General features: G+C 37.2%; 1 protein-coding gene across 2 annotated transcripts in view; it reads left to right on the top strand.

Moving 5' to 3' along the window:
* The first annotated feature begins 8,148 nt into the window (after positions 1 to 8,148).
* The window catches only part of LOC124399102 (kelch domain-containing protein 8B-like), a 112,637-nt gene continuing 95,816 nt past the window's right edge, over positions 8,149 to 24,969 (top strand). Inside the window, exons 1-3 of one of the 2 annotated variants that reach the window (XM_046869818.1) lie at positions 8,149 to 8,823; positions 22,181 to 22,348; positions 23,514 to 24,481. In XM_046869818.1, coding sequence (XP_046725774.1) covers positions 24,091 to 24,481 — 391 coding nt within the window. In that variant the 5' untranslated portion in view covers positions 8,149 to 8,823; positions 22,181 to 22,348; positions 23,514 to 24,090. Of the gene's footprint in view, positions 8,824 to 9,156; positions 9,393 to 22,180; positions 22,349 to 23,513; positions 24,482 to 24,969 lie in introns of those variants that run through there. The other variant, XM_046869819.1, reaches the window with a different exon arrangement.

Genomic DNA, 24,969 nt, shown 5'->3' with positions numbered 1-24,969 from the left:
ATCTGCAATAAGGTTCCCTGGTGGTCTAGTGGTTAGGATGCGGCACTTTCACCACTGCGGCCCGGGTTCGGTCCCCGGTCAGGGGGCCAACCCCAGCCATTAGGGTTGCACAAGCCTCAGTGCCGGGTCCAAGCCTGGATAAATGAGGAGGGTTGTGTTAGGAAGGGCATCCAGGGTTTTTATTTGGCACATATTTGGCAGGGTTTTTATGTGCCAAATCAAACATGCGGATGGTCTGCTGTGGTGACCCCTAATGGGAGAAGCCGAAAGAAAGTTTGTTTTTAAAATAACTGAAATAAATTTCTATTATGGGGTTCTCTAAATTGGCAGTTAAAGGAATCTTTAGCAGCAAAATGTAAATTAACTATTAATTCCAAATACATTTCACTGTTTCTAGTACTATTTATATGTCAGTAAAAAGGACCTGTGAAAGTACCTTACACAATATAATGTGGTTTAAATGAGACATGTTGTTCACTTTGTGCTTCTAAATAATTGTAATTTCTATAGATGCCTCACCCTCTCTCAAATTTTTAGTCAACTACATCAAATTCATTTCTCCCAACGCTTGTGTGCTTTTCCTGATGATGGCCTGCTGCAGCAATTTGTGCTTTCTCATTACAACCTAAATGAGGTAGTGTGGCATAATTAGCTTGCAGTTGGAGCGTTGGCAGTCTTGCTTACAGCATAGAGAAATTTGTGGTGTTTCTGTTTCTGCCTAATGACTTGAGGACAAATAAGAAGATTTATGTTCATGCTCAATTTCCAGGAATAGTGACTGCCATTCTTCTTACTCTCATTAGCATGTCTGCAAATTTGATTATTTCACTAAGTCATTCTTATTGATTGATATTATATGCAATGTTTTGAGTATCAAAGCACAACTGAGGTTAGAAAAATTAATGCCAAATGAGGTATTATTTAAGGTTAAAAATAATAAGAAAGAACAAGTCTTGATCCTTTTTGAAATCTGCCCCTGTTTGGTCAAACTTTTTGCATTGAACAAATTACTTATATGGATTGGCCAAGAGTTTGCAGCCTTGTAGGTACACCGAGCCAATTAAATCTGACATGTGTTAGTCCCTGTGGATCTCTACTTCTGCATTAAAATGCTGCCTGGGGCTTCAATGGTGCCATTATATATCAAAATCAGATATAATAGCTGAATTGGTCTCTACATATTTTTTCTCCCACACAGACAGTAACCAAGACTCGGGATCAGTTGTCACCTTGCCAATTTAACTGTATTCCAATATCAACTAAAGAGACATTGTTCTAAGGCACGTTGACCATGATCGTAATAACAGGGTTGCTTAAAAGAAATAAATGACCACTGGTTATCTTTTCTTATTATCTTTATATTTGCTGTCAGTAGGTAAATGTTTGGTGTGATAATTATATACAGGTAGGTGACTAGTTAAATTAAGAAGAAATAGTGGAATTATGCTGTGAAGAAGTTTTCCCCAAATCTGGACCCTTGAGAAAATCTTTATTTCAGATCAATATAAAGTATTTCTGATTGATCACCCTTGAGAAAACAGTTCTATCCTGATGGGTGTGGCTGCCTGATGGGATGACAATGATTCCATCCATTCACTGAGTGTTATGGTCTGACCAGACCTCAACTCAGTTAAAAACTAGAAGGGATTTTATAATGATGTGTTGCACAGCGTGTACACCACTATTATCAAAACGCCACCTGAGAGAATATGTGTCTTTTATGTTCATCATTCATTTTGAATGGCTGATGTAAATTCTTGCTAAGTTGCATTAAAGTTGTTCTGGTAGTTCATCATGATGACACCTTACTAAAACACTTAATATTTCAGTTTTCCTCATACCTATAATCCATGTGTTAACAATGAATTAAATAGAAAAATGTCTATTAATGTGATTTTTCCTGCCCTGAAAATTGTATCAGATAGCTTTTTCACTTAAAACAGGCCATGAGTTATTGAAAATATTGTTCTATTATTAAAGTATCTATGTTGTTAAGGTTGGCTTTTTCATGCATTTTAATTGCAATAAGACGTAGGAGACATACTTGAACTAGAACAACTAAAAGAAGGATTAGGAAACAAAGCAAAAGTCCGCTAAGCTTTCACAATCAGAACACAGACTTTTTTAATGAGAAAAAAGCAGTTATTTTGCATATTATTTGCATATGAGTGTTTCCCCAAGACTCATGTAGTGCAACTCAAGGGAGTGCCTTTGTCGTGCCTTAATGCTAGCTATCAAACACAAAACAGCCAAAAAAAACCCCAACTTGACCTGTTCCTATTTGCAAAGCAAATCTTTTGTGTGCATCTTCATAAAAATCCCCATAACCATCATCATAGCTGTCTGGAAGCAATGTGAAGATAGAAAGTAACTTATTTGATTATCACACCAGTGCTTGGGTTATAGCAAAAGGTAATGAATTTCATGAGTTTATCTTCTTCTTCTTCTTCTTCTTCTTCTTCTTCTTCTTCTTCTTCTTTCAGGTTCTCCCATTAGGGATCGTCACATCGTCATCCGTCTTTCCCCCTCTTTCCTCTACATCAACCCAACTACCTGCATGTGTTCCCTCACCACATCCATAAACCTCCACCATGGCCTTCTTCTTTTCATCCTACCTGGTGGCTCTATTCATAGCATTCTCCTACTGATATACCTCATGTCCCTCCTCTGCACATGTCCAAACCATCTCAATCTCGCCTCCCTTACCTTGTCTCCAAAACGCCCTTCATGCGCTGTCCCTCTAATAAACACATTTCTAATTCTGTCCATCCTCGTCTCTTCCAACGAAAACCTCAACATCTTCAGCTCTGCTACCTCCAGCTCCACCTCCTCTCTTTTACTTAATGCTACTGTCTCTAAATCATACAACATAGCAGGTCTCACCACAGTCCTATAAACTTTCACTTTCACTCTTGCAGATAATCTTCTATCACAAATCACTCCTGCCACTCTTCTACACCCACTCCACCCTGCCTGCACTCTTTTCTTTACTTCCCTAACACACTCTCCATTACTTTGCACTGTTGACCCCAGGTACCTGAACTCCTCCACCTTCTCCACCTTTTCTTCCTGCAACCGCACCACTCCACTGCTCTCCCTCTCATTCACACACATGTATTCTGTCTTACTCCTACTGACTTTCATTACCCTTCTCTACAGCATGTACCTTCACCTCTCCAGGCTCTTCTCAACCTGCTCCCTACTCTGACCACAAATCACAATATCATCCGCAAACATCATAGTCCATGGAGACTCCTGTCTGACCTCATCCGTCAACCTGTCCATCACCACTGCAAACAGGAAAGGGCTCAGAACCGATCCTTGATGCAGTCCAACCTCCACCTTGAACCAGTCTGTCGTTCCTACTGCACACTTCACTGCTGTCACACTGTCCTGCACCACCCTCACATACTTCTCTGACACACCTGACTTCCTCATACAATTCCACAACTCCTTTCTTGGCACCCTGTTATACGCTTTCTCTAAATCCACAAACACACAACTGCAACTCCTTCTGACCTTCTCTATACTTCTCCATCAACATTCTCAAAGCAAATAATGCGTCTGTGGTGCTCTTCCTCAGCATGAAACCATACTGCTGCTCACAGATGGTCACCTCGTCTTTCAGCTAGGCTTCCACTACTCTTTCCTATAACTTCATGGTGTGACTGATCAATTTTATTCATCTGTAGTTACTGCAGGTTTGCACATCTCCCTTATTCTTAAAAACCGGTACCAGCAAACTCCTTCTCCATTCCTTAGGCATCTTCTCACCTTCCAAAATCCTGTTAAACAACTGCCATCTCTCCTAAACATCTCCATGCTTCTACTGGTATGTCATCTGGTCCAACCGACTTTCCACTCTTCATCCTCCTAATTGCTGCTCTCATTTCCTCCTTAATAATCCTATCAACTTCCTGCTTCAAAATCTTCACACCATCCAACCTTCTCTCGCTCTCATTTTCCTCGTCCATCAGCTGCTTAAAATACTCCCTCTATCTTCTCAACACACACTCCTCACTAGTCAACACATTTCCATCTCCAACCTTTATTGCTATAACTTGCAGCACATCCTTCCCAACTCGGTCACTCTTCCTGGCCAATCGGTACAAATCCTTTTCTCCTTCCTTATTGTCCAACCTCTCATACAGCTCCTCATATGCCTTTTCCTTGGCTTTCGCCACATCCCTCTTCACCTGCTGCCGCATCTCCTTGTACTCCTGCTTACTTTTCTCATCACTCTTTCGATCCCAATTCTGTTTAGAGAACCTCTTTCTCCTTATGCTGTCCTGCACTTCCTCATTCCACCACCAAGTCTTTTTGTCTTAATTTTTATTTCCAGATGTCACACCAGGTACCTTTCTAGCTGTCTCCCTTATCACTTCTGCAGTAGTTGCCCAATCGTCCTGCACCTCATCACCACCGCCAAGCCCCTGCCTGACCTCTTCCTTGAATCTCACACTACAGTCTTCCTCCTTCAGTTTCCACCATCTTATTCTTCTTTCAGTCATCACATTTCTTCAACTCCAAAATCTTCCTACAGACCACCATCCGATGCTGTTTAGCTACACTGTCCCCTGCCAACACCTTACAGTATCCAATCTCCTTCAGGTTGCATATACTACATAGAACATAGTCCACCTGTGTGCACCTTCCTCCATCCTTATACGTCACCCTATGATCCTCCTTATTTTTAAAATAAGTGTTCACCACGGCTAATGTATAATAATTCATAATAATGGATTTAATCTATTTTGGAATAAGGCTGTAACATAACAAAATGTGAAAAAAATAACGCGTTGTGAATACCAGATGCACTGTATTTCACCACCATCATCAAAACACCACCTGAGGAAATATGTACCTTTTATGTTCAGCATTCATTTTGCATGACTGTTATGAATCGATAGTGTATTAAAGCTGCCCTAGCAGTTCAAGATGTTAAAACATGCTAAAACATGCTAAAACATTTTATGTTGTTTTTACCCCTTTCATTTCTTTCAGTTGTCTGTTCATTTATATACTATGTCTAAGGTAAATAAAAGAAAATTGTTGAAGATTTGGATAATTTTTTTTCTCCCGTGGGCATGATGATCAGGTACAGTTTGATCATTTAGAGTATGTTGCCTCTAACGTTTGTGATATTCATGGTAGCACCACAGTAGCATCTCTGTCATCCCCGCACTCTCACATGTTTACTCAGGTTTATTGAGGGTTGTGTGGCGGACCGTTTCTTGTTCCAGAGATCCCTCATGTCTGTGTTACCTTCTGGCTCTCTATTTTCGTTATGCTGCAATAGCTATTCTTGCCGAAATCCCTACTCACACCCTGATCACACAGTACACATTACCTTTCAAGTAACAATAAGGATACTTTATAATATAAATACTTTATAATCATGTTTCTCTCTTCCTGTCACCATTTTACTCTGCTTCACTCTGTCATTCTGTATCTCTCTCTCTCTCTCTCTCTCTCTCTCTCTCTCTCTCTCTCTCTTTTTCTCTCAAAAAATATGCTCCTGAGGTACCAGTGGTTAGTGATCATGTCTCATCCTTCTCTTTGGGTCTGGCTGATTCATCCCAAAACTCTATCTCTGGATGGACTTCTTTTCAATTAGAGACCACTCTGTGCAGCTGGGGATGGTTCTGCATGAACAGCCTAAAGATCAATGAATTGTAATTAATATTGTAATAACAGTGTGCTTCAATGACAGGACCACGGTTTGCATGAACAGTTTTGCATTTAAGTGCCCATCTCTTTACAATACCTCCCAATCAACAATGGAACTATAATGAATGGGCATTCTCATTTCTGTGTTACCTTCCGGCTCTCCCTTTTAGTTACGCTGTCATAGCGAGTTTTGCTGAAGTCCCCAACTGCACAGTGTCCTTAACTTTCTTACAAAACAAATACTTAATAATCTATATCCTTCTCTTCCTATTGCCCTCTTCCTGTCAACAGTCTGCTACATTGACTCAGGACTACAGTTTGCTTCTGATCACCATCACTGCACACCTCAACATCGTTTATCTAAATGGACATTCAGTGCAATTAAGATGAGGATGGGTTTCCTCCTGAGTCTGGTTCCTCTCAATGTTTCTTCCTTATGCCATCTTGGGGAGTTTTTCCATACCGCAGTCACCACCGGCTCGCTCATCAGGGACAAACTTACACTTATAAAGAACATCTTATTCAATGTTCATTGTTAAAAGCACTATACAAATAAAAATGAATTAAATTGAATTCTCTGAAGGTTTCTTCCTTTCTTCTTACTCTGCGCAATATACAGTTGGTTTACTGGTGGCGCTATTGTGTTTTTTGTGTATTTGTCCTACACTGTCTTGTGTTGTCTTTGCTCTGTCTGTCTTGCACTGTTTGCACGAGGTTGCACAAAATGCACTTTATGTTGCGAGGACACTTACTTAGCTCTGTGTTTTCTGTTATGTATCTTTATGTTGTTTTGCTGACTCTTGACTCTTGAGTAGAGGTGGGTTATATGGCAAAAGTATCAAAATACTTAAAAACATTTGTACAATTATACAGATAGTTCAGGTCCACTAATTTATTTGTTTAATTGGCTGAGCAGGGATCCAGGCATGCCTATGCTCCTAAAACCACACTGGGGATTTTCATTGTTTTACCCTGTCTGTGTTTGCAGTGTAACATTCCATTTTCTAGGTCAAAACAGTTACTACAGTGGAATTAGTGACATATCAGTGGACAGGGCAAACAGTAATTTTGTTCATAAACATTACTTTAAATGGAAGAAAGGGCAGCAATTTCACCTGAATCATCTTTATATGCATTGTAAATATCAACTTTAGCTAGTTAGCAAACTAACCAATGTGCTATAAAGTGAATGTGGCCTTCTAGGGATCTATTTCCTTTAGTGTAGCAAAAATTCACTGAACATTTGGTCACGCTATATCTAAAATGTAACTTACTCAATATTAATTTCTCATTTAAAGAACTGTTGTATTGAAGCAGCAATACACTCAAAACCGCACGGTTATACTAAATTAACGGTGGCAAATCACAGCCATGCCAGTGTTCAGAAAAACCGCATGCTTTCTTAAGCAATGCTGCTTAATTTTGTGTCATGCTGTGTCATGCTGTTAGCTAACAAACAGTCAGCAAAAAAATACTGTTGCATTTAAAAAAAAAAAAAAAAAAAAATATATATATATATATATATATATATATATATATATATATATATATATATATATATATATATATATATATCATGGTATTTTGTAATATGTCAGAAAGCATACAATTGATCAAAATATCAATATTATATCATTATTTAGTTCTTCAATAACACGGAAAGCAAGGGACCTGTAGCTCCCTCCTTTTTTTTTCTCAATTTAGTCCTTAAAAGGTGTTGGAATTGCTTTTCATTTTATTTCTTAATTTATTTATTAGGCATAACTTCAACAGTCAGTTGAAAATGTTTCACTGAGGTGCATTTATTGCTTGTTATCCTTATACCTTTTGCTGTAGCTTTACTCAACAGACTGACTTTAATTTTGAGCTGATTTCAAAATCTTTAAATAGGTTTTTTACGCTCTTAATGACTTGATACATCTCCGAGGTCCTCATGTATGAAAGGGGTTTTGAGATCAGAAGCTTTTTTTAATGGACAATACCTGTGCCAAATAAAAGAAAAACGTGTTTTTACATCTCAAAGACCTGAAAATTAGCCCACGGTGTTTCACAGACACCCAACATAGATCAAAACATAATTCACTTTATTTAGGTAAAGGTTCCTAAATGAGGAGTGCCAAAACGATTTAATTCCACAGATTCTGAAATTCGTAGGAAACCATTTTTTTCCTTTATTTTTTGATTATTTAATATGAATTGCTTGGAAAGTGCTGTTTATTATTAATAAAGATGCTACTACTGTTGCTACAGATAATGAACACCGCGAGAGGGCAGTAAGGGAATTGATTGTATTTGCCGGATAGACTTTTTGCTTTATATGCTGTGTAATTTGTCATAACCGGTCCCGGGGGTGGGTGGGGGATTGTGGGGTGTGGGTAAACGTGAAAAAGAGCAATTGTCATTCTGTGCGCTCAATTGCTTGTTTCGGGAGCGAAAATGGAGGTTTGCATTATGCATTCTATTATACCTCCCAGCATGAACCCTGGCAATCAGAGAAGGCAAATAGCGATTAATCTTTCGGCCTGTGGGTGATAGTCCGCACCTTTTCAATTACTGAACCCTTCTCTTGGGAAATAACAGCTCAAACTTAAACGCAAAACTTAAACGGATTTTTGCGATTGGTCCCCGTTTGCTTGTAAATTATTTCCCACTGAATCATTGCTGCTGACTTCAAAAAATGGCAGAGATAATGGTAGGATTTGTATTGCTATAATTATTAATATTGATATGCTAGCATTATTAATGCATATGCAAAGATCTGATCGAGCGGACAGTGTCCGAACTGAAGTTTGTTAATAGAACAAAGACACCTACAGAAGGGACATTGTAGTACAGTAGGCAGGGCAAGCGGGCAAGTGTTTCCTTGTCTCAGGATGAACGGAGGAAATGTGCGCATCCATGCAGCGCAGCGCAGCAGAGGGAGGGTGAGGGGAGGCAGCGCAAACATTCTCACTCGCAGCGTTTATACAGGAGCATAAACAACAACAACCGAAAGCAAAACAAAACAAAAAACAACTGCACATCTGGAGACGGAAAGAGCACGACACGGTAAAAGCGGCAAACCGCTGGCTGAACTTCCCCGGAGATTTTTCCCATATGTGGACTCTCACCGACTGCACCGTGGACACTTATTCTACAGGGGACAATATAAAGGTAATGTTTTAATGCATGCTGGGGTTTATTTATTTATTTTAAACTCACAATGTTGCAAGTGTTGTTAAAGAAAGACAGTAACACGGTTTACGGTTTCTTGCGTTCTTACGGTTTCAAGGAAATTTGTTTATGCAATAATAATATGGTGGTCTATTCTACGTGAATGCATGAAGTTTTCAAACGACTATACAGAATGTTTTAAGAAGCAGAACACGAGTCGAAGCTTGAAGAAGAAAAAAACATCCGGGTTAAATCGGACCCGATTATGCTGAAACTTGATGTGCTGTGATCGAGTGGAAGATGGACGCAGTTCTGGGTGGTGGAAGGCGTGTGGATTTCTGCAGACTGTGAGTCGGGAAGGCGCAGGACTCGGATCTGTTGTTTGTGATCGCCAGCTGCGTTTACGCACGACAAAGCTCCCCATCTCGCTTCACTTACCACTTTCTAAAACCTTATCGCCATATATTTTTTTCCTTTTTCTTCGAACGTGCTGCTGTGTCTTTATCTGTACCTGGATCCCAAAGGCGAAGTGGTATTATGTGCGCCAAAAGTGCATCTGGCGAGATCAGGTTAGATTATTTGCGTGTAAACGCAAATGTTTTGCGTTATTTATGAATGAATTTTGTAGAACTGAATTCCTAACTTGTTGCGTTGTTTATAGCCCCCCACTCCCTTCCCTTTTGTCAAAGCCCGTTCTTAGATGTTCTCAATAACGTCTTTTTATGCACCATCATATTAGTTTTGGTTCTGCGGTCACCTTTTCCGTCTCTGATATTAGCTCACTCACTCTGACTGAACCCTTCAGTCCACAACCTGCATATTATAAAAAAACCTTATGGATGCTAGTCGAAGCCTCATCAAGAGCTTGCGGGTAGAAGCTTGAGATGTGCTTTGCTGCACAGTGATGGAGCTTAAAAACCAGCTTGGTTTTAAGTAGGTCTCGTACAGTATCAACCGGTTTGGACTCTGTCTTCACTACTACTACCCCTCCTACAGCTGTAATGACTGCTTGATGTGTACAAACAATTGCATGTGCCTTTTTGGCAGTTATTTGCATAATCATATATATATATATATATATATATATATATATATATATATATATATATATATATATATAAAAAACACATAAAACACATTCTTATTTACCATATATTTGCTCCGTAATTGCGTTGACATCTGCAATTAATGAGTTATTATCATATATATTAAATGTCACACTTTGTTTTCTCATCTTAATTGAGGCTTTGGATTAGCCCACCCCCATTGCCCTTATAAGTTACTTTAGCACATAATAAAAACAAGTGTCAATGCTGGGTTAAACGCACTGAATAACAGCATGCATAGAAAAAACGATGCATAAAGCAAAAACCCTTTGTCTTTCTGAATAACAATTTTCAGCCGTAGTTAATGTTCAGCCTGTGACCTGTGGTTTATGACTAGCCATAAGGAATAGTGTAAATACTTTGCACTTCCATATGAAACCAACGTGCATCCGAATATAAATAAATCTCAGTTTCATTAATTTTTGTCTATAAATTAGTTCCAGTCTATGCCCTGATCAGTTAACACCATGAGTAAATACATGAATAAATGTAAATTAGTAAAGCTCCATCAGACCGGCACTGACAATTTCTTTGTTATTTTATCAAAAAGAATTCAGTATCTGGGCACTTGCCAATTAATTGCTTTACCCAGTCACTGCATTTGATTAATTTCTACTGAGTGGCAGGAAGATTAATGAAAGCAGATAGGAGACAAGGAACACACTCAGCAACACAGTAACATTGGTTTTGTTTCTTCCTCTTTCAGCTGCTCAGAGCAGGGTGAAATTGTGGTTGAGAAAAAGGCTAGACAGTCTTGTACAAATTACAAAAGATTCTGGGCTTTTTTAATGATATTAACCTCTTAATGATCGTGGAAGAGTTTAGTACATCAAGCAATAATTCCATTAGCCATTATACTTGTTTAGCTGTTATATGCATTGGAAAAAACAGTGGGTCTAATGATTTCGCTGATCACCATAAATGAATATGTAAGCAAAATGACGTGTAAATGCAGTCTGAACGGACTCTGGTGAGTCACTGATTATTTTATTGTCCTTCCTGTTGGGTTTGTTCTGTTCCTGCCACCCATATGATCTGTGGAAATGTAGTGTTGTTGGAGAGGATGGATTTCAGCTACTCACTCAATTGAGTGGCCTTCATCCTATCCTGTTTTTAGTCAAATTATTAACTAAAACACTGCTATTGGTCAGTAGACTATATTCTTTATAAAAGAGATTAAAAAAGTACTAGAACCAAACACCTTTCATTTCATAATTATGTCATAAGCCTAGACCTGTAGAGCAAACCTATTGCACTGGCTGAATTTTCTTTTACATACTTTTTTCCATATAGTAATAACTCCTTTGCATTGTTAAGACTATGCAAATGTTTGTGTCTCAGCACACCATGTATTGGAAATACATGTAAAAATTTAATAGTCTTTTAAAATGATCTGTATTGTGCTTACCTGCACTTTTGGATGAGATGTCGAGTGGATGTAAAAAAAATTATTTTGTACTTGTGATGGTTTTATAAAGTATTTTAACCATGTCTTCAATGATTGTGATGTGTTTGTAGTATCGCCTTTTTTTTTTTTTTTTTTTTTTTTTACAGCAGAACAGTGTAGATCCATATAGTGAATAGTATAGTATTAGAATAGAATAGTATAGTGAAGTTGTGTGTGTGTGTGTGTGTGTGTGTGTGTGTGTGTGTGTGTGTGTGTATGTGTTTGTCGGTATCAGTGTGTCAGAATGAAATGAGAGGATAATGTAAGAGCTGTTTCACACGGAGGCTCAGTTAAATGCAATGTCACAAGCAATGATGCTCATTTCCATTGAGCTCCTGATTATTTGAATGATAATCCTTTCTTCATTATATTTTTTCCCCCACATCTCTGTTTCCCACCATTTTTATAGTAGGCAGGTTGAAACAGAGATAGAGCTACAGAAACCGAATACACAGACATTCACCCTCTCAGTCATCCACACATTCACACATTCAATATTATCAGTAGTGGATCACTATAGTCTGTCTAAAGGCAGCATGAACCGAGAGCAACAGTCGGCTAGAACATGTCCCTATGTATGTATGTATATATATATATATATATATATATATATATATATATATATATATATATATATATATATATATATATACATACATATATGTTATATACATACTGTATATGTACACAAAGTTAGCAGCACTTTAGTAAAACCAAAAGTTAGATAAAGCACATAGGCTGATCATTTGCTACAACAGTACAAATAGAATTGCATTGAATCAAACTGAATTCTCGAATGTAGCTATTATTTCGTAACTTGACATACTGTATATTTTTGTTGTTTACAACCCAATCAATATACTATGGTATGGACCTCCAATACAAAACATACACTTTATAAATTATTTTCTTTTTCCACAAAAAAGGTTTATTTAAAGCTAAATGGATATTTTTTATTCAAAGATTAGGGCATGCTGGACATTAATGACAATAATCACAATTTGTCACAATAATTAGTTACAGTAATCCTCTGTTTTTGATATAAGATGCTGTCTTGGAGTTTGTTCTCTTAATCTAATAGTATGACAAACTCTACAAACTTTAAAAATAAAATTACAGTTGATAATAAAGTGTAATGAGTAATATGATGTCTGAGGTAACCTAGGAGTTGCATCATTATTGCATGGTTGAGGTAAAAGTGTTACATTTTTTGCCTGAAAACAGCAAGAACTTAGACATGAATGAAGACACTCAATTTAATTGTGGGAACTTTCAATCATGTTTCAATCTGTAGGTTATTAAAAAAAATTTTATTTAGCTGAAACTTGTCAGCATGTTTAAAACTGCCTAGCTGTAGAGCTATTGGATACACTGTCTTTCTCTTTAGAGATATTTGTGAGTTCATTGAACCTGTGGTTCATTGGAGAGGAGTGTCACCATGTCTGGTTCCAGGGAAAGAGTTGGCAGGATTATAAAGCTAAAGGACCAAAGCAGGTCATGCATATGCACAATGTGAGCCTGCACAAGACTTACAAAGAAAAACATGCTCTGGCTTTCCACAAGTGGCTCAGCAGCTCAGAAAAGAAATTTAGCAGAGACGACTATGCTGACCTGACAGACTTTATTTCTGCCCTACTGACTTCTTCCCTAATTCTCAGAACCCTAACCTCTGACAGTGAGGAGAAGCAGAACGGCAACTATCCATTCAATGTGTATGCAGAAACAGATCTGATATCTGCACGTCTAAGTAGCTTCATGTATGCTTGTATTTTACCTTTAAAGCAGTAAGACAGTAACTGATAGTGTAGACCTGATATCAAAATAATATTTTACAGATTACAGTGCATCCGGAAAGATTTCAAAGCGCTCCACTTTTTCCATATTTTGTTATGTTATAGCCTTATTCCAAAATGGATTAGATTCAATATTTTCCTAAAAATTCTACAATCAACACCCCATAATGACAATGTGAAAGAAGTGTGTTTGAAACCTTTGCATATTTATGAAAAATTTAAAAAGAAAAACAAATATCACATGTACATAAGTAATCAAGCCTTTGTTCAATACTTTGCTGAAGCACCTTTGGTACCAATTACAGCCTAAAGTCTTTTTGAGTATAATGCTTCCAGCTTGGCACACCTATTTTTTGGACAGTTTCTCACATTTTTCTGCTTGGTGTGTCTATCTATTAAAATAAAATATTTAATGTTTAGCAGAGAATAAGGTGGTTCTCCGATACTATGTGTACAGATTTAGCCAGCTAACATATGATAATGATAAACAAGGTAGTTCTTTTCAGGTTTTCTGCAGTAATACAAAATTAGAGGCTCATTAATAAAGACATTGGCAAGAAAATCCCAAAACCATTTTTTTGGTGAGAAAAATTGAAATAAATAATTTTAAAATAAACTGAAGTAAATAACACCTAATATTTGTTTGCATATCTCTTGCTTGAAATATCTACCTGTTCTGCTTTTTTTGGTAGAGTTTCCTTTTTTGCCTCTTCTTCAGAAGATGAAATGCATGATTAATCTGAGGATTTACTTGACCATTATTGAGTTGGCAGTTTGTTATGGGTCATTGTCTTTCCCTATTATGAAGCACCTTCCAATTCGATTGGATTAAATTTTTCTGTAAAGCAGCAGAAAGAATGTTTCTGTGGACTTCTGAATTCATAATGCTGGATCAAGTGAGCCTGTTCCAAAAGCAGCCATGTAAGCCCAAGCCAATACATTGCCCTCACCATGTGAGACCAGTGAGCTTTTATGTTTTGGATCATGAGCAGATCCTTTCTTTCTCTACATTTTGGCCTTATAATTGATCTTAGTTTTAGAACATGTGTGGCTCATGTCTATTTTGACCTGTGGAAGTGAGGTCACTGACTGCTGTTTTAAGGATTTTATTCAAGCTCTCATCAAATGCAGTTGTTTTTCTTTGCTAGCCTGTTAGATCTCTGTTTGTGCGAGGTCTCTTTTTGTTTTTCAGGACATATTGTACTGCCTATGCCCTTTGCTATTTGATTTTCCTTTTAATGATATTTTAAATATGCTGTTATTTAACAAAAATATATCATCATTGCTTCGAATAAGCTTGCTTTATAAATATTTTTACTATATAATGTATAATTGTAAACAGATAAGAGGGCTAATATGTTGTTAATAATCTGTACCGACCCAAAGTGTTGTATTCCTTATACATTACAAGTATTTTAAATGACCTGGGCAGGGTAGCTTTATTTCATAGAAACGTCTAATACATTGTAGGGAAGTTTTTAAATCAGTATTTCTGTTCACTAATGTGTACTAGCTCACCTACACTTATACTCTGTGTGCATAGATTGGAGCATAGACTCCTCTCTGATGATTGTCTCCACCCACTTTCAGTACTACACCCTACATTCTTAGAACTGACTTGATCACTCAGAGTACGCATCCCTCTTTAATTTGCGTAGGCAACATTTCCCTAGAGCTATTATTCACTTTAGTTTTGTTCCCATGGCTAGAATATTTTCAGTCTTTAGTCCCACCACAGGAGGGTCAAAGGGGAGGGAGAGGGAGGGAGGGGGAGAGAGAGATAGAGAGAGAGAGAGAGAGAGAGAGAGAGCACTGGGTATTGCTGTTCTGCAGTTAGACAGATTTATAAATTGGTCAAGCAGAACCTCAGCGAAGAAAATAGAAATCTGTATCTCTAGAGGCTCTTTACAAAGAGGCTGTGTTCCCCAGGAGCTTTAAAGTGTTTACTCATCCATTTCTTTCTAAAGTGCAAAAAGTACATGGCAAATTCAGTATTATTTATAAACCTAAGAAGCAAATATTAAATGAAGAGCTACATAACAAACATAACAAAAGTTAAGCTTAAAGGGTAATAAAAAAACTTGATAAAATTAGTTTGGTCATTGTTAAAAAAATAATAAAACTTAATCCTCACCTTGTGATATTCTCAATGGGTTTTGTCTCAAATATTTTGCAGGTCTTTGTAATAAACAGTGACAGATTATTAGATTAGAAAATTATATTAACAGAATATTTTTTGAAAGCAGTAGGGGCCAAAATGAGGCCACATAAAGTTGCTGGCTTTGTCAAGCTTTCTTAATTGTTGCTTAAAACCCTTAACTTTCTGCTTTTGGTAAAAACTTTTACAATCACAATTTAAATATTTTAAGCAGTTTTGTTTTATTTATTTTTTTCCACTTTTCTTTTTCATTGTACAGACATATATACACTAAATAAAATATAATACAGAGTTTGAAGAACTGAGCCAGAAGAACTGCTTGGTATCTGTGGCTCTGAAGTTGATGGATTATAATCTCCTTATAATATAAACTAAAACTCAGGCTGTCTTTATCTTATACACAAAAACATTCATGGGTGTGTGGACAAATTTCAAAGAATGTCCTTTCTATTCTTTCTCTACTGTTTTCTATATGTTTTCAAATATTGTTATTACATTTTTTTAATAAAAAAAACACTTAACATTAACATTAGTGCTAAATGTGTTCCATTCAAGTTAGAACTGTGTCAAAGTCTCTGTGCATCTCACAGTTATGACATACCAAATGCAGCTCAATATTTATTTACAAAAATTCTTCTCTAGATCAGGACCAAATATTGAATGGTTCCCTGAATTGCTCAACCTTGAGCTAATGTGTAGCTAGATGTTATACAACAATCTATAAACTATGAAACGAGTTAATAAACTATCTACTGTATTGTTGTAGCTAGCTAGTTTCCTATCGTTACAAAAAGATGAGGTAAGTGACCAATGCTCTTAGAGACTTTAGTTTAAATGTTAAAAACGTTCTTTAATTAAAGATTTTGTGTTTGAGGATAACACAAAAGCAGCAGCCTTTATGAGATTAGGCACTAACTGTTCTGTGGGTTAAATTTCAAATAGATCTTCAGAATTGAGCACTTTGACATACAGTAGATCAGTGATGTGTGACAGGACAGGAACACTTTAGGGGCCAATCAACTTTTAAATTGGGGCAGTTGCCAAAGCCCTGCTGCAAAAAAACACCCGGACCGCCTAATGCTGCCACCATCATGCTTCACTTATGGGATGGTTTTGGGCAAGTGATGAGCGCTGCCTGAAATTCTCCAGACGTAAAATTTTGAATTGAGGCCAAAAAGTTTAATCTTGGTTTCATCAGACCAGAGAATCTTGTTCCACACATTCTGAGAATCTTTCAGGTGCCTTTTGGCAAACTCCAAGCATGCTTTCATGGGTTTTGCACAGAGGGGACGCTTCCCTCTACTAAGGCCCTTCTACCCTGATTGCTCAGTTTGGCCAAGTCCTGGAGGAGTCCTGGTTGTGCTACAATTCTTCCATTTGAGAATTGTGGAGGCCACTGTGCTCCTGGAAATCTTCAGTGCAGCAGCAGGTTTTTTGTAGCCTTGCAACAATTCAGTCTATGAGTTAACCAAGTCAACAAGTAGCTAGAGTAATTAGAATACAAAAAATCATCTGCATGATTAATAATAATAATTTGCCTTAATATGCTTTGTTTAGTCAATTTAACTACACACAGAGCATTACATTTTCAAACTAAGCCTCTGATCCCTGAACAGAGAATTCGTTCTCATAATAAGAGAGATGGAACAAGACAGACAAAGCAGAGGTGGCCTCATTCATACACCATCAGCATTAAACTTCAGGCTGACAACAAGATTATAGGTGGATGCACCAGAAATGTTGGATGTTCACAAAAAAGTTGGAAATAAAATTCTGAATTTAGAGGAATAAAATCAGAATTGCGAGAGAAAAAGTATAAAAGTAGATCAGAAGATTAAACTGTATTCAGATTTGACACATTGATATTATAGTGATTGATAGTATAGATACTAATAGGTCACTGGACTTTTGCTATTATCCTACAAAAGAAATACTGTAAATACAAGCAATGTGAACTTAACATGAGAAGAATTGTTGTCAGGCAGATGAGCTATAAAATATAAAGTAGAAATCAGGTAATCAGGTAGAAAATATATTTCCACAGTGTACATTCTTTTTCCAAAGTGTACTTAGCTAAATATTTGCGAAAGTGAGGGACTAAAACAAAAAAGCACAATTTCTACAATCCATTAGACTTCATTGGTAGCTTTTAATGTAATTTAACTAAAGAGGGTTTTTAAAGGCCACAGTAAGTGCTGCTTTATGCTGCAGTTCCTTGAAACTGAATATTTTCACAAGTTATATCACAGTGGGTGGTGTGTGTTTGTGTGTGCGTGCGTGTGTGTGGGTGTGTGTGTGTGTAAGAAATGTATAAATTGCTGATGGGGAACTTGTCAGCAGGGGGTATGAAGTATGTTGTGTGTGTATGTGTTTATGTGTGATTCATTTTGTTTTGTTGCAGCTTTATTCAGGATAAGGAGCAATGGAGCATCTGATTTGGAAACACATTTGAATGATAAGGCAAGATATCATCACTGCCGCTTATCATGTCAAACATGTACAGCTTTGCTAGTGCTATTCATTCGGTTTAAATTATACGTTTTTTGCTCATTTTGCTTCTCTTCCCCACTTTCTTAATATTTCACTTTGTTTGACTTTGGTTGTTTTTGTCATGGATATAATTTTCAGCATTGATATTTAAAAATTTTTTCTCCCAAATAAAATAAGATATACCTTTATTCGTCCCACAGTGGGGAAATTTCTTTTTTTTTTTTTACAGCAGCAAATATATAAAAGAATAGACACATACTATAGTGTACAAGTATATACACAACACAATGTATAAATACAAATAAGGAAAAAGTATGTATTGCAGGTAGTATTGCACACAGGTGGTATTATGTTAGGTGTGTATTATGGTGACCGGTTTACTGGGAGCAGCTTTGATTGTAAAGTCTAATAGCAGCAGGGAGAAAAGACCTTCTGTAACGCTCCTTCAGACACTTAGGATGTAACAGTCTGTCACTGAAGGAGCTGCTCAACGATGAAACGGTTTCATACGGGGGTGAGAGGCATTCTCCAGCAATGATGATAGTTTTGCTACCATCCTCCTTTCTTCCACCTCCTGTACAGTGTTCAGGGGAATTCCCAGGACTGAGCTGGCCTTCCTGATCAGCTTGTCCAGTCTTTTCCTGTCTGCAGTAGAGATGCTGCTGCCCCAGCAGACCACACCATAGAATATGGAGACCACACCATAGAATATACTGCTGTTTTGTTAAGAAAGAAAAACTCATTATACAGTGTACACTGTCAGTGATGCTCATCAACCCCTGATAATTCTTAGAACGTAACTCCTGCGAGTTCAAGGGGACCACTGTGTTCCATCCCAAAATGTTTGTAGTTGTTTGGACAACCAGAAAACATACATGTATTATTTTTATCGTTTGTCTAATGTTCTCAATTCATGTTTTTTTTTTTATGCAGTGTTGTACCACTTTACTTTGGCTCTCTCTTCATTTAAAGTGTTTTACTAGTTGTACATTTGGCCATTCATTTTCTTAATAGCAATAATATATGCTCTAATGGTTCTGTTGCATTTAGAACACAAAACCATCTGTAAATTTGGTTCTTTAGCTTTCCTTATCACACAGCAGCTACTAATCTGGGAGGATGAAGTCAGAGCTACGTCTTTTCAAACCTGCCAGTCATCTTACAGTACAACCCAAGCTAGAGTAACCCACTTGGAAGACAGCATTGTCTACTCTTTTCCACATTCATGAGTCGTTAGACATTGACAGTTAGCTCTGTGACTGGCAAAGGAAAGAGAGAATAGCATCCATCACACTAAATTATGTTCTCTAGACTATTTACCACAGATGGCTTTGGCACTGTTGATTGTTTATGTGGATGTATATAAACTGTGTGTGTACATGAAAAAGCTGACCTATATTGTGTGTTTCATTGTGTGTCTTAAAACATATGTAGAATATATACATACAGTTTGTGCACAGCCAAAATTCATATACATCAGATTTTGCTCAGTGTTGTTTTTTTCATTAAAGAATTCTTTTGGTTGTACAGGAGAGTCTGATTAGGGACTACCACACTGGAATGAATTTGACTCGGAGAGTGTAGCAGAAGTTAGTAGAGATGAATTGTAGATGTCCACAAGCATCACGCTGAATTTCAAGCTGATTTTGCCAGCAGGGGAGGATGTACACAGATACCTCAAAGCTGCATTTAGATGAATCTAGGATGTGCCAGAGGATAAAAGATGCACCACCCAGTCTGGTGTGGAGCCCAGACAACAACACAGAAAAAACAGTTTAGTGTTCTATTATCTTAAAGGCATACTTACTGTTTAGTTCTGTTTTTTTTTTTGTTTTTTTTCTTAAACTGCATAGCTTTAGTTAGTTCTATTTTGTGTCTTGTAGTTCTGTGTTGTTTAATGTAGCAACTTGGTTCTAGAGGAAAAGTGTTATGTTCCACTGTGTACTTTACCAGCTGTATATGGTTAAAATGACAATAAAAGCCACTTGACTTGACATGACTTGTTCCAGCTGTCTCACTGTACTTCTTCTACAGGGAGAAAGGGGGTGGCACAATGAGAGTCACTGCCAAGCTGATACGGATTTTTTAAAAGAAGAAACAGTTCATCACTTTCTTTTTTAAAACATACACTTATGGAAAGACTTATCTGCTGCTTCTTTTGAGTTTTTCTGCAGTCAGTCAGCATTGCTTAGTAGTGATCAGTAGTGACTTCTTTGTATGTGCAAAGACTCAAATGAAATATTTTCTCATTTAACATCACATTTCATAATGAATACGATAAACAAACTGCCATTTCTAAAACGTGTCTTATGAATGCGTTTTAGTTGGTGACTCTATAGGTACGTACTCTATTGTATTCAGTGCGCTTGTGTAATAACAGCACTGTCATTCACATCTAATCTTATTTCTCTTCTCAGCTCAATTGTGCTGAAAGTTTATTTCCTGTTTTAAACTAACGTTTAGGAACATTCTAATGTTTCTGTTTTGTCGAATGCTTTGAAGCTCTACATTAGGAACGTAGCAATTTAGGTGGCTACCTGCCATTTTCTTTTTCTATCTCACTCTTACACACAATTCTGTGGCCTCTGGCTTTTTTCTTGGGGCTTTGTGTATGTGTGTGCCAAACCTGTCATATGGAGGAAATCACTGTTGATTAAGCTGACACTCTGTAAAGCTCTACAGGGAGCCTGAGCTTTAGAAATTCTGTTTGGAAAGGAGCAATTTTTTCCCTTTTATTTAATTTCTATTTATACACACAGGGAAGACAGGCAGCTGTGAAAAAAGGGGGACAAGAATAAGGGGAGGAATAAGACAGGTGGAACATACATAGAAAATCGAAATAATTTCAAACAAGGCTGACCACAGAGGACGGTTTTTGTTCTTTTATTGCCATTTCAGATTGACTCCCTCATATGCATTTATCTTTACTTCATTCACTTAGTAATTTACCAAAATATTGTAAGACTTCACCAAACTGCATATTTTTTAACAAAAGAGAAAAACTATGTCTTTTGAAAAGACTGATTTTTCAGGCTGAATCTGTCAGAAGGAAAGTAAAGATTCTACAACTGTAAATAGAAAGGAAGAAGAAGAAAATCTTTCATTTCAGATCACAATTCTCTAAATTACTCTATGTGAAATGGTGAGCTGGTTATTGGAAATAAACAAATATTTGCATTCCCTGAGGTTAAAGAGAAAAAATAGCAACGTAATTATAATTTCAAGATCCTAAAAAAGAAATATGGATCTATTCTGAATCATGAAAAAGAAATCTGAAAAGAATTTGAGAGTATTTGAAAGTTTTGGGGGTGGTTACGCAATGGCAAATATTTAAAGTAAGAGGACCGTTCACTGATGATGAATGTCTCTCTATATGTGAGGAGGTTTTTCATTAATCAGCTTCAAGCTCTATAAATGAGCAAAAATTCAAGTTCATATACAGAATATACCTCACCCCAGTACGCCTCCATAAAATGTACCGAAATGGATCTCAGTTGTGTTTTGAATGTAAAGCTGAAATAACAACATTAATGCATTTATTTTGGGACTGTAATAAAATGAAACCTTTTCAGTATGAGGTACATGATATCCAACGCTGAATAGGTGTTTAACACAAATGGCTAATCTTCTCCCTTTGGAAAAACTTACACATGACTTACAGAACAAATCTGAATTATTTTGGCAGTTATTGGCCGCTTTGTGAGATTTACTTAAACAAGCAAGACCCTAGCCCTGACATGTTTTTTTTTTATATTTTCAATATTTTTACTTTTTTTTTCCATGTTCACTCTCTCATATTAACAAAAATTTATAGTTATATTGTTATTACAATTATTGTTTATTATTGTTATAGACATTTCTGAAATGTAAGACTGTAATTTAATAGATTTTCATCTGTGCAAGCATCACTGCAGTATATTCTTACTGCAAAGATATGGACTAAAATATTCTTTCAAAAGCACAATGTCTTCCAACGTCTTTCTCATCACATTTCAAGTGAATGAACTGCAAAACATGTAAAAAATGTATCTTTGTAAAAAAGTTTGTTGTATATGGTACAATAGCACAATAGTTTGTTGTTCATGGTGACTGTGTTTGTTGCAGTAATTTATTGTGAAGTAGATAAGTATATTATATACGTTAAAGAGTCACCTGTTATCTAAATTGTACTCCTACAGTAATCCACTTCTAAGAATTCTAATTAGTGGATGACAACTCCCAGAGGGACTCACTCTCTCTCTCTCTCTCTCTCTCTCTCTCTCTCTCTCTCTCTCTCTCTCTCTCTCTCTCTCTCTCTCTCTCTCTATCTTTCTGTGTGTCTTGAATGTCTTGTATTTATTTCTGTTTCTCTCTTGGTTTCTAGGAAATCATACAGAAGCTGGCTACAGACCCTTATCTGCCAATCCCATTGAACTCCTGTCTGATGAAAATACATCATCTGGAAAATATTTCCTACAAACTATGAAGGACAACGGCTTCAGATATTTTCAGTGAAGTAATATCTGAAGATAAAGCGAAGCATGTGTTCTGGGTAACTGATCATTTACATTTAAGTGTTTGTTTTCTTCTGCTTTACTCACTTTTAACTCTGTGTACTTGTAGTGGAACATTTTTGAGAACTGTTTGTAAATGATTGATGATGAATATACTGGAGAAATCATATAGAAAAGACATAGCGTCATTATGATGGGTATGTGCTGGGAAGTGAAGCAGTCGAAGCATAGTGTAGGTCACTGTTATCAGTGACATTAATTACAAATTACTTACACACACACACACACGCACACACACACACACGCACACACACACACACACACACACACACACACACACACACACACACACACATCCTCAGCATCCTTATCTTTTACTCCATCTTTTCTTCATCCATCTTATCTTCATCAGCATCTGAGTGGCATAGTCTTATCTTTTTGCTCACCTCTCACATACACACACTCATCCTCATTTCTCAGTGCTACGCTACAGCAAGCTTCTAATCAATCCTGTGTGACTCTGGCTCTTTCTCCCTCACTAACACGTGTCCTGTTTATGGTCTGACAGTCTTTTTTGCATTCTCCCCCCTCTCTTTGCTTTTTTTTTCCACCTCAGTCCTACACAGCTGTTCCCATCACATACCTCATCTTAATAAGATTACTAATTAGAAATGCGCAGGTCCCAATTACACTGCTGCGGTTCCTGCTCCGAGCTGTAATTCCCTGTAGAGAGGTTGACCTATGATGTTGGCCATACTACTGAAACTTGCCACATTCCCCTCACTCTCTCTCTGCCACACACACACACACACACACACACACACACACACACACACACACACACACACACACACACAGATATATATATATATATATATATATATATATATATATATATATATATATATATATATATATACACGCACACTGCCAATTGTTTTATTATCTGAGTCAAGGTAGTAAATGGTAAATGTCAGTGCTTTGGCCATCAAATCATGTGGGTGACAGGGTTTATTTGACACCTGGACTGTTTTGCAGGAAGAATCCCAGAAGGACCTGTGGCTACCACAATCAGAATAAGCCTACTGGAGGGGGCAAATTTACACTGCAATTAATATTTTTATCTGCCTATATATTGCTCATTGTCATTCCCTTTCTCTTTGTAAGTCATTTTTCTATTTTGTTTTACTTTCTCTTTGCCAGCCTCTAGATCAGGTGATCAAATATCTGATTATCCAGAAGCCGACTGCTTCCAGGGGCTTTTCTGCTTTTTTATGGCTGTGAAGGAGAGGAAATGAGCACTGCATGAGAAATCACTGTTGTGGATTACTGAAGATCAAGCCAGACCAAGACCCCCTGATAAGTAATGAGAACTGTTAGGAGGAATTACACCTAAAACTTGACCGAATTTATCCTGTTGGAGCATCACTTTTGGCATGCATGACAGTTTTCCAGTCTTACTTTAACTGATCCAGTATTTCACCAAAGTAGCAAAGCAAATAAGTGATCTATATGTTAATGGTTATCTGATGGTCGAAGCAACAAAAATGAATTAAAAACAGGAGAAACTTATGGCCAGATTTTGGTTTATTTACTGCAGCTGAATTTTCCCCTTTTGTGGAGAAAACGGAATAAAGCTTGTTACTCTGGCAAAGTGAAAATAGCTGCTGCTCCAAAGGCAAACATTTTTGGATAGATTAACATCTCTTATTTTGTTTGCCTTGTTTTCCTGCTGCCTGGTCCCTGTAATGTTCTATCGCCTCTGGGCCCACGTAAAGCCATGCCAGTGCCTGAGATGGCTGTAAGTCCTTTGAAATCTTTGCAATGGGAGGTTTTCCCTCCAATGGCTACATGCAGAGTCTACTGCACACCTGTGCTGTGGAGCGACCGCCTTTATGTGATGGGGGGCTGCAGCGAGAATGGAATGCCTCTGGACTCTGTAGAGGTCCTGGACCTAGAGAGCCAAAGCTGGTGTCAACTCCCCCCATTGCCTACTGCCAGGGCTGGGGCGTCAGCTGTGGCACTGGGGGACCAACTGGTGGTGATGGGGGGCATGGATGCTCAGCAGAGTCCACTGTCATCTGTGGAAATCTACCACCCTGATGAAGGCAAGTGGGAGAAGAAGACTGGATTGGGACAGGCATCAATGGGCATTACTGCTTTGGAGATAGGTAAGAGCTGTGAGCTTTTTCCCCTTGTTTATGTTTCAGAAAAAATGTATCCTGTAATTGATTCAAGACACAGTGTTAAATTCTAATCGAATGACAACAGACAAATGACAGCACACAAAACATGACAAAAAATAAACAAACTTATAATAAAAATTATTTAAAAAAAAATTATTTTTGTCTGGGACAAAATATTTTTTCTGTATGCATCTAGTGATGCTCTTTCTCAGCTTTAGAAATGTATTTGTCTCAGTTACTGTTGACAAACCGATTATTTGGTAAAACAATGGAGCCATGAATGGTGTGATGTTTCACTGAGATGTGTATGACAAGCAACCATGAGAAACCTGATCAACATGAGCCAAATATCTATCGATGCGACCCATTCATGTCCCAAATTATTAATTGGTTATTTATGTTAAATAATATTATTCATATTTATTAACTACTGTGAATAATTTGGTGAATGTGATAAAAAAAGTTTGTGAAAA

This window comes from Silurus meridionalis, chromosome 16, assembly GCF_014805685.1.
Source record: "Silurus meridionalis isolate SWU-2019-XX chromosome 16, ASM1480568v1, whole genome shotgun sequence".
NCBI classification, from domain to species: domain Eukaryota; kingdom Metazoa; phylum Chordata; class Actinopteri; order Siluriformes; family Siluridae; genus Silurus; species Silurus meridionalis.
This window is presented reverse-complemented; position numbering and strand designations above follow the sequence as displayed.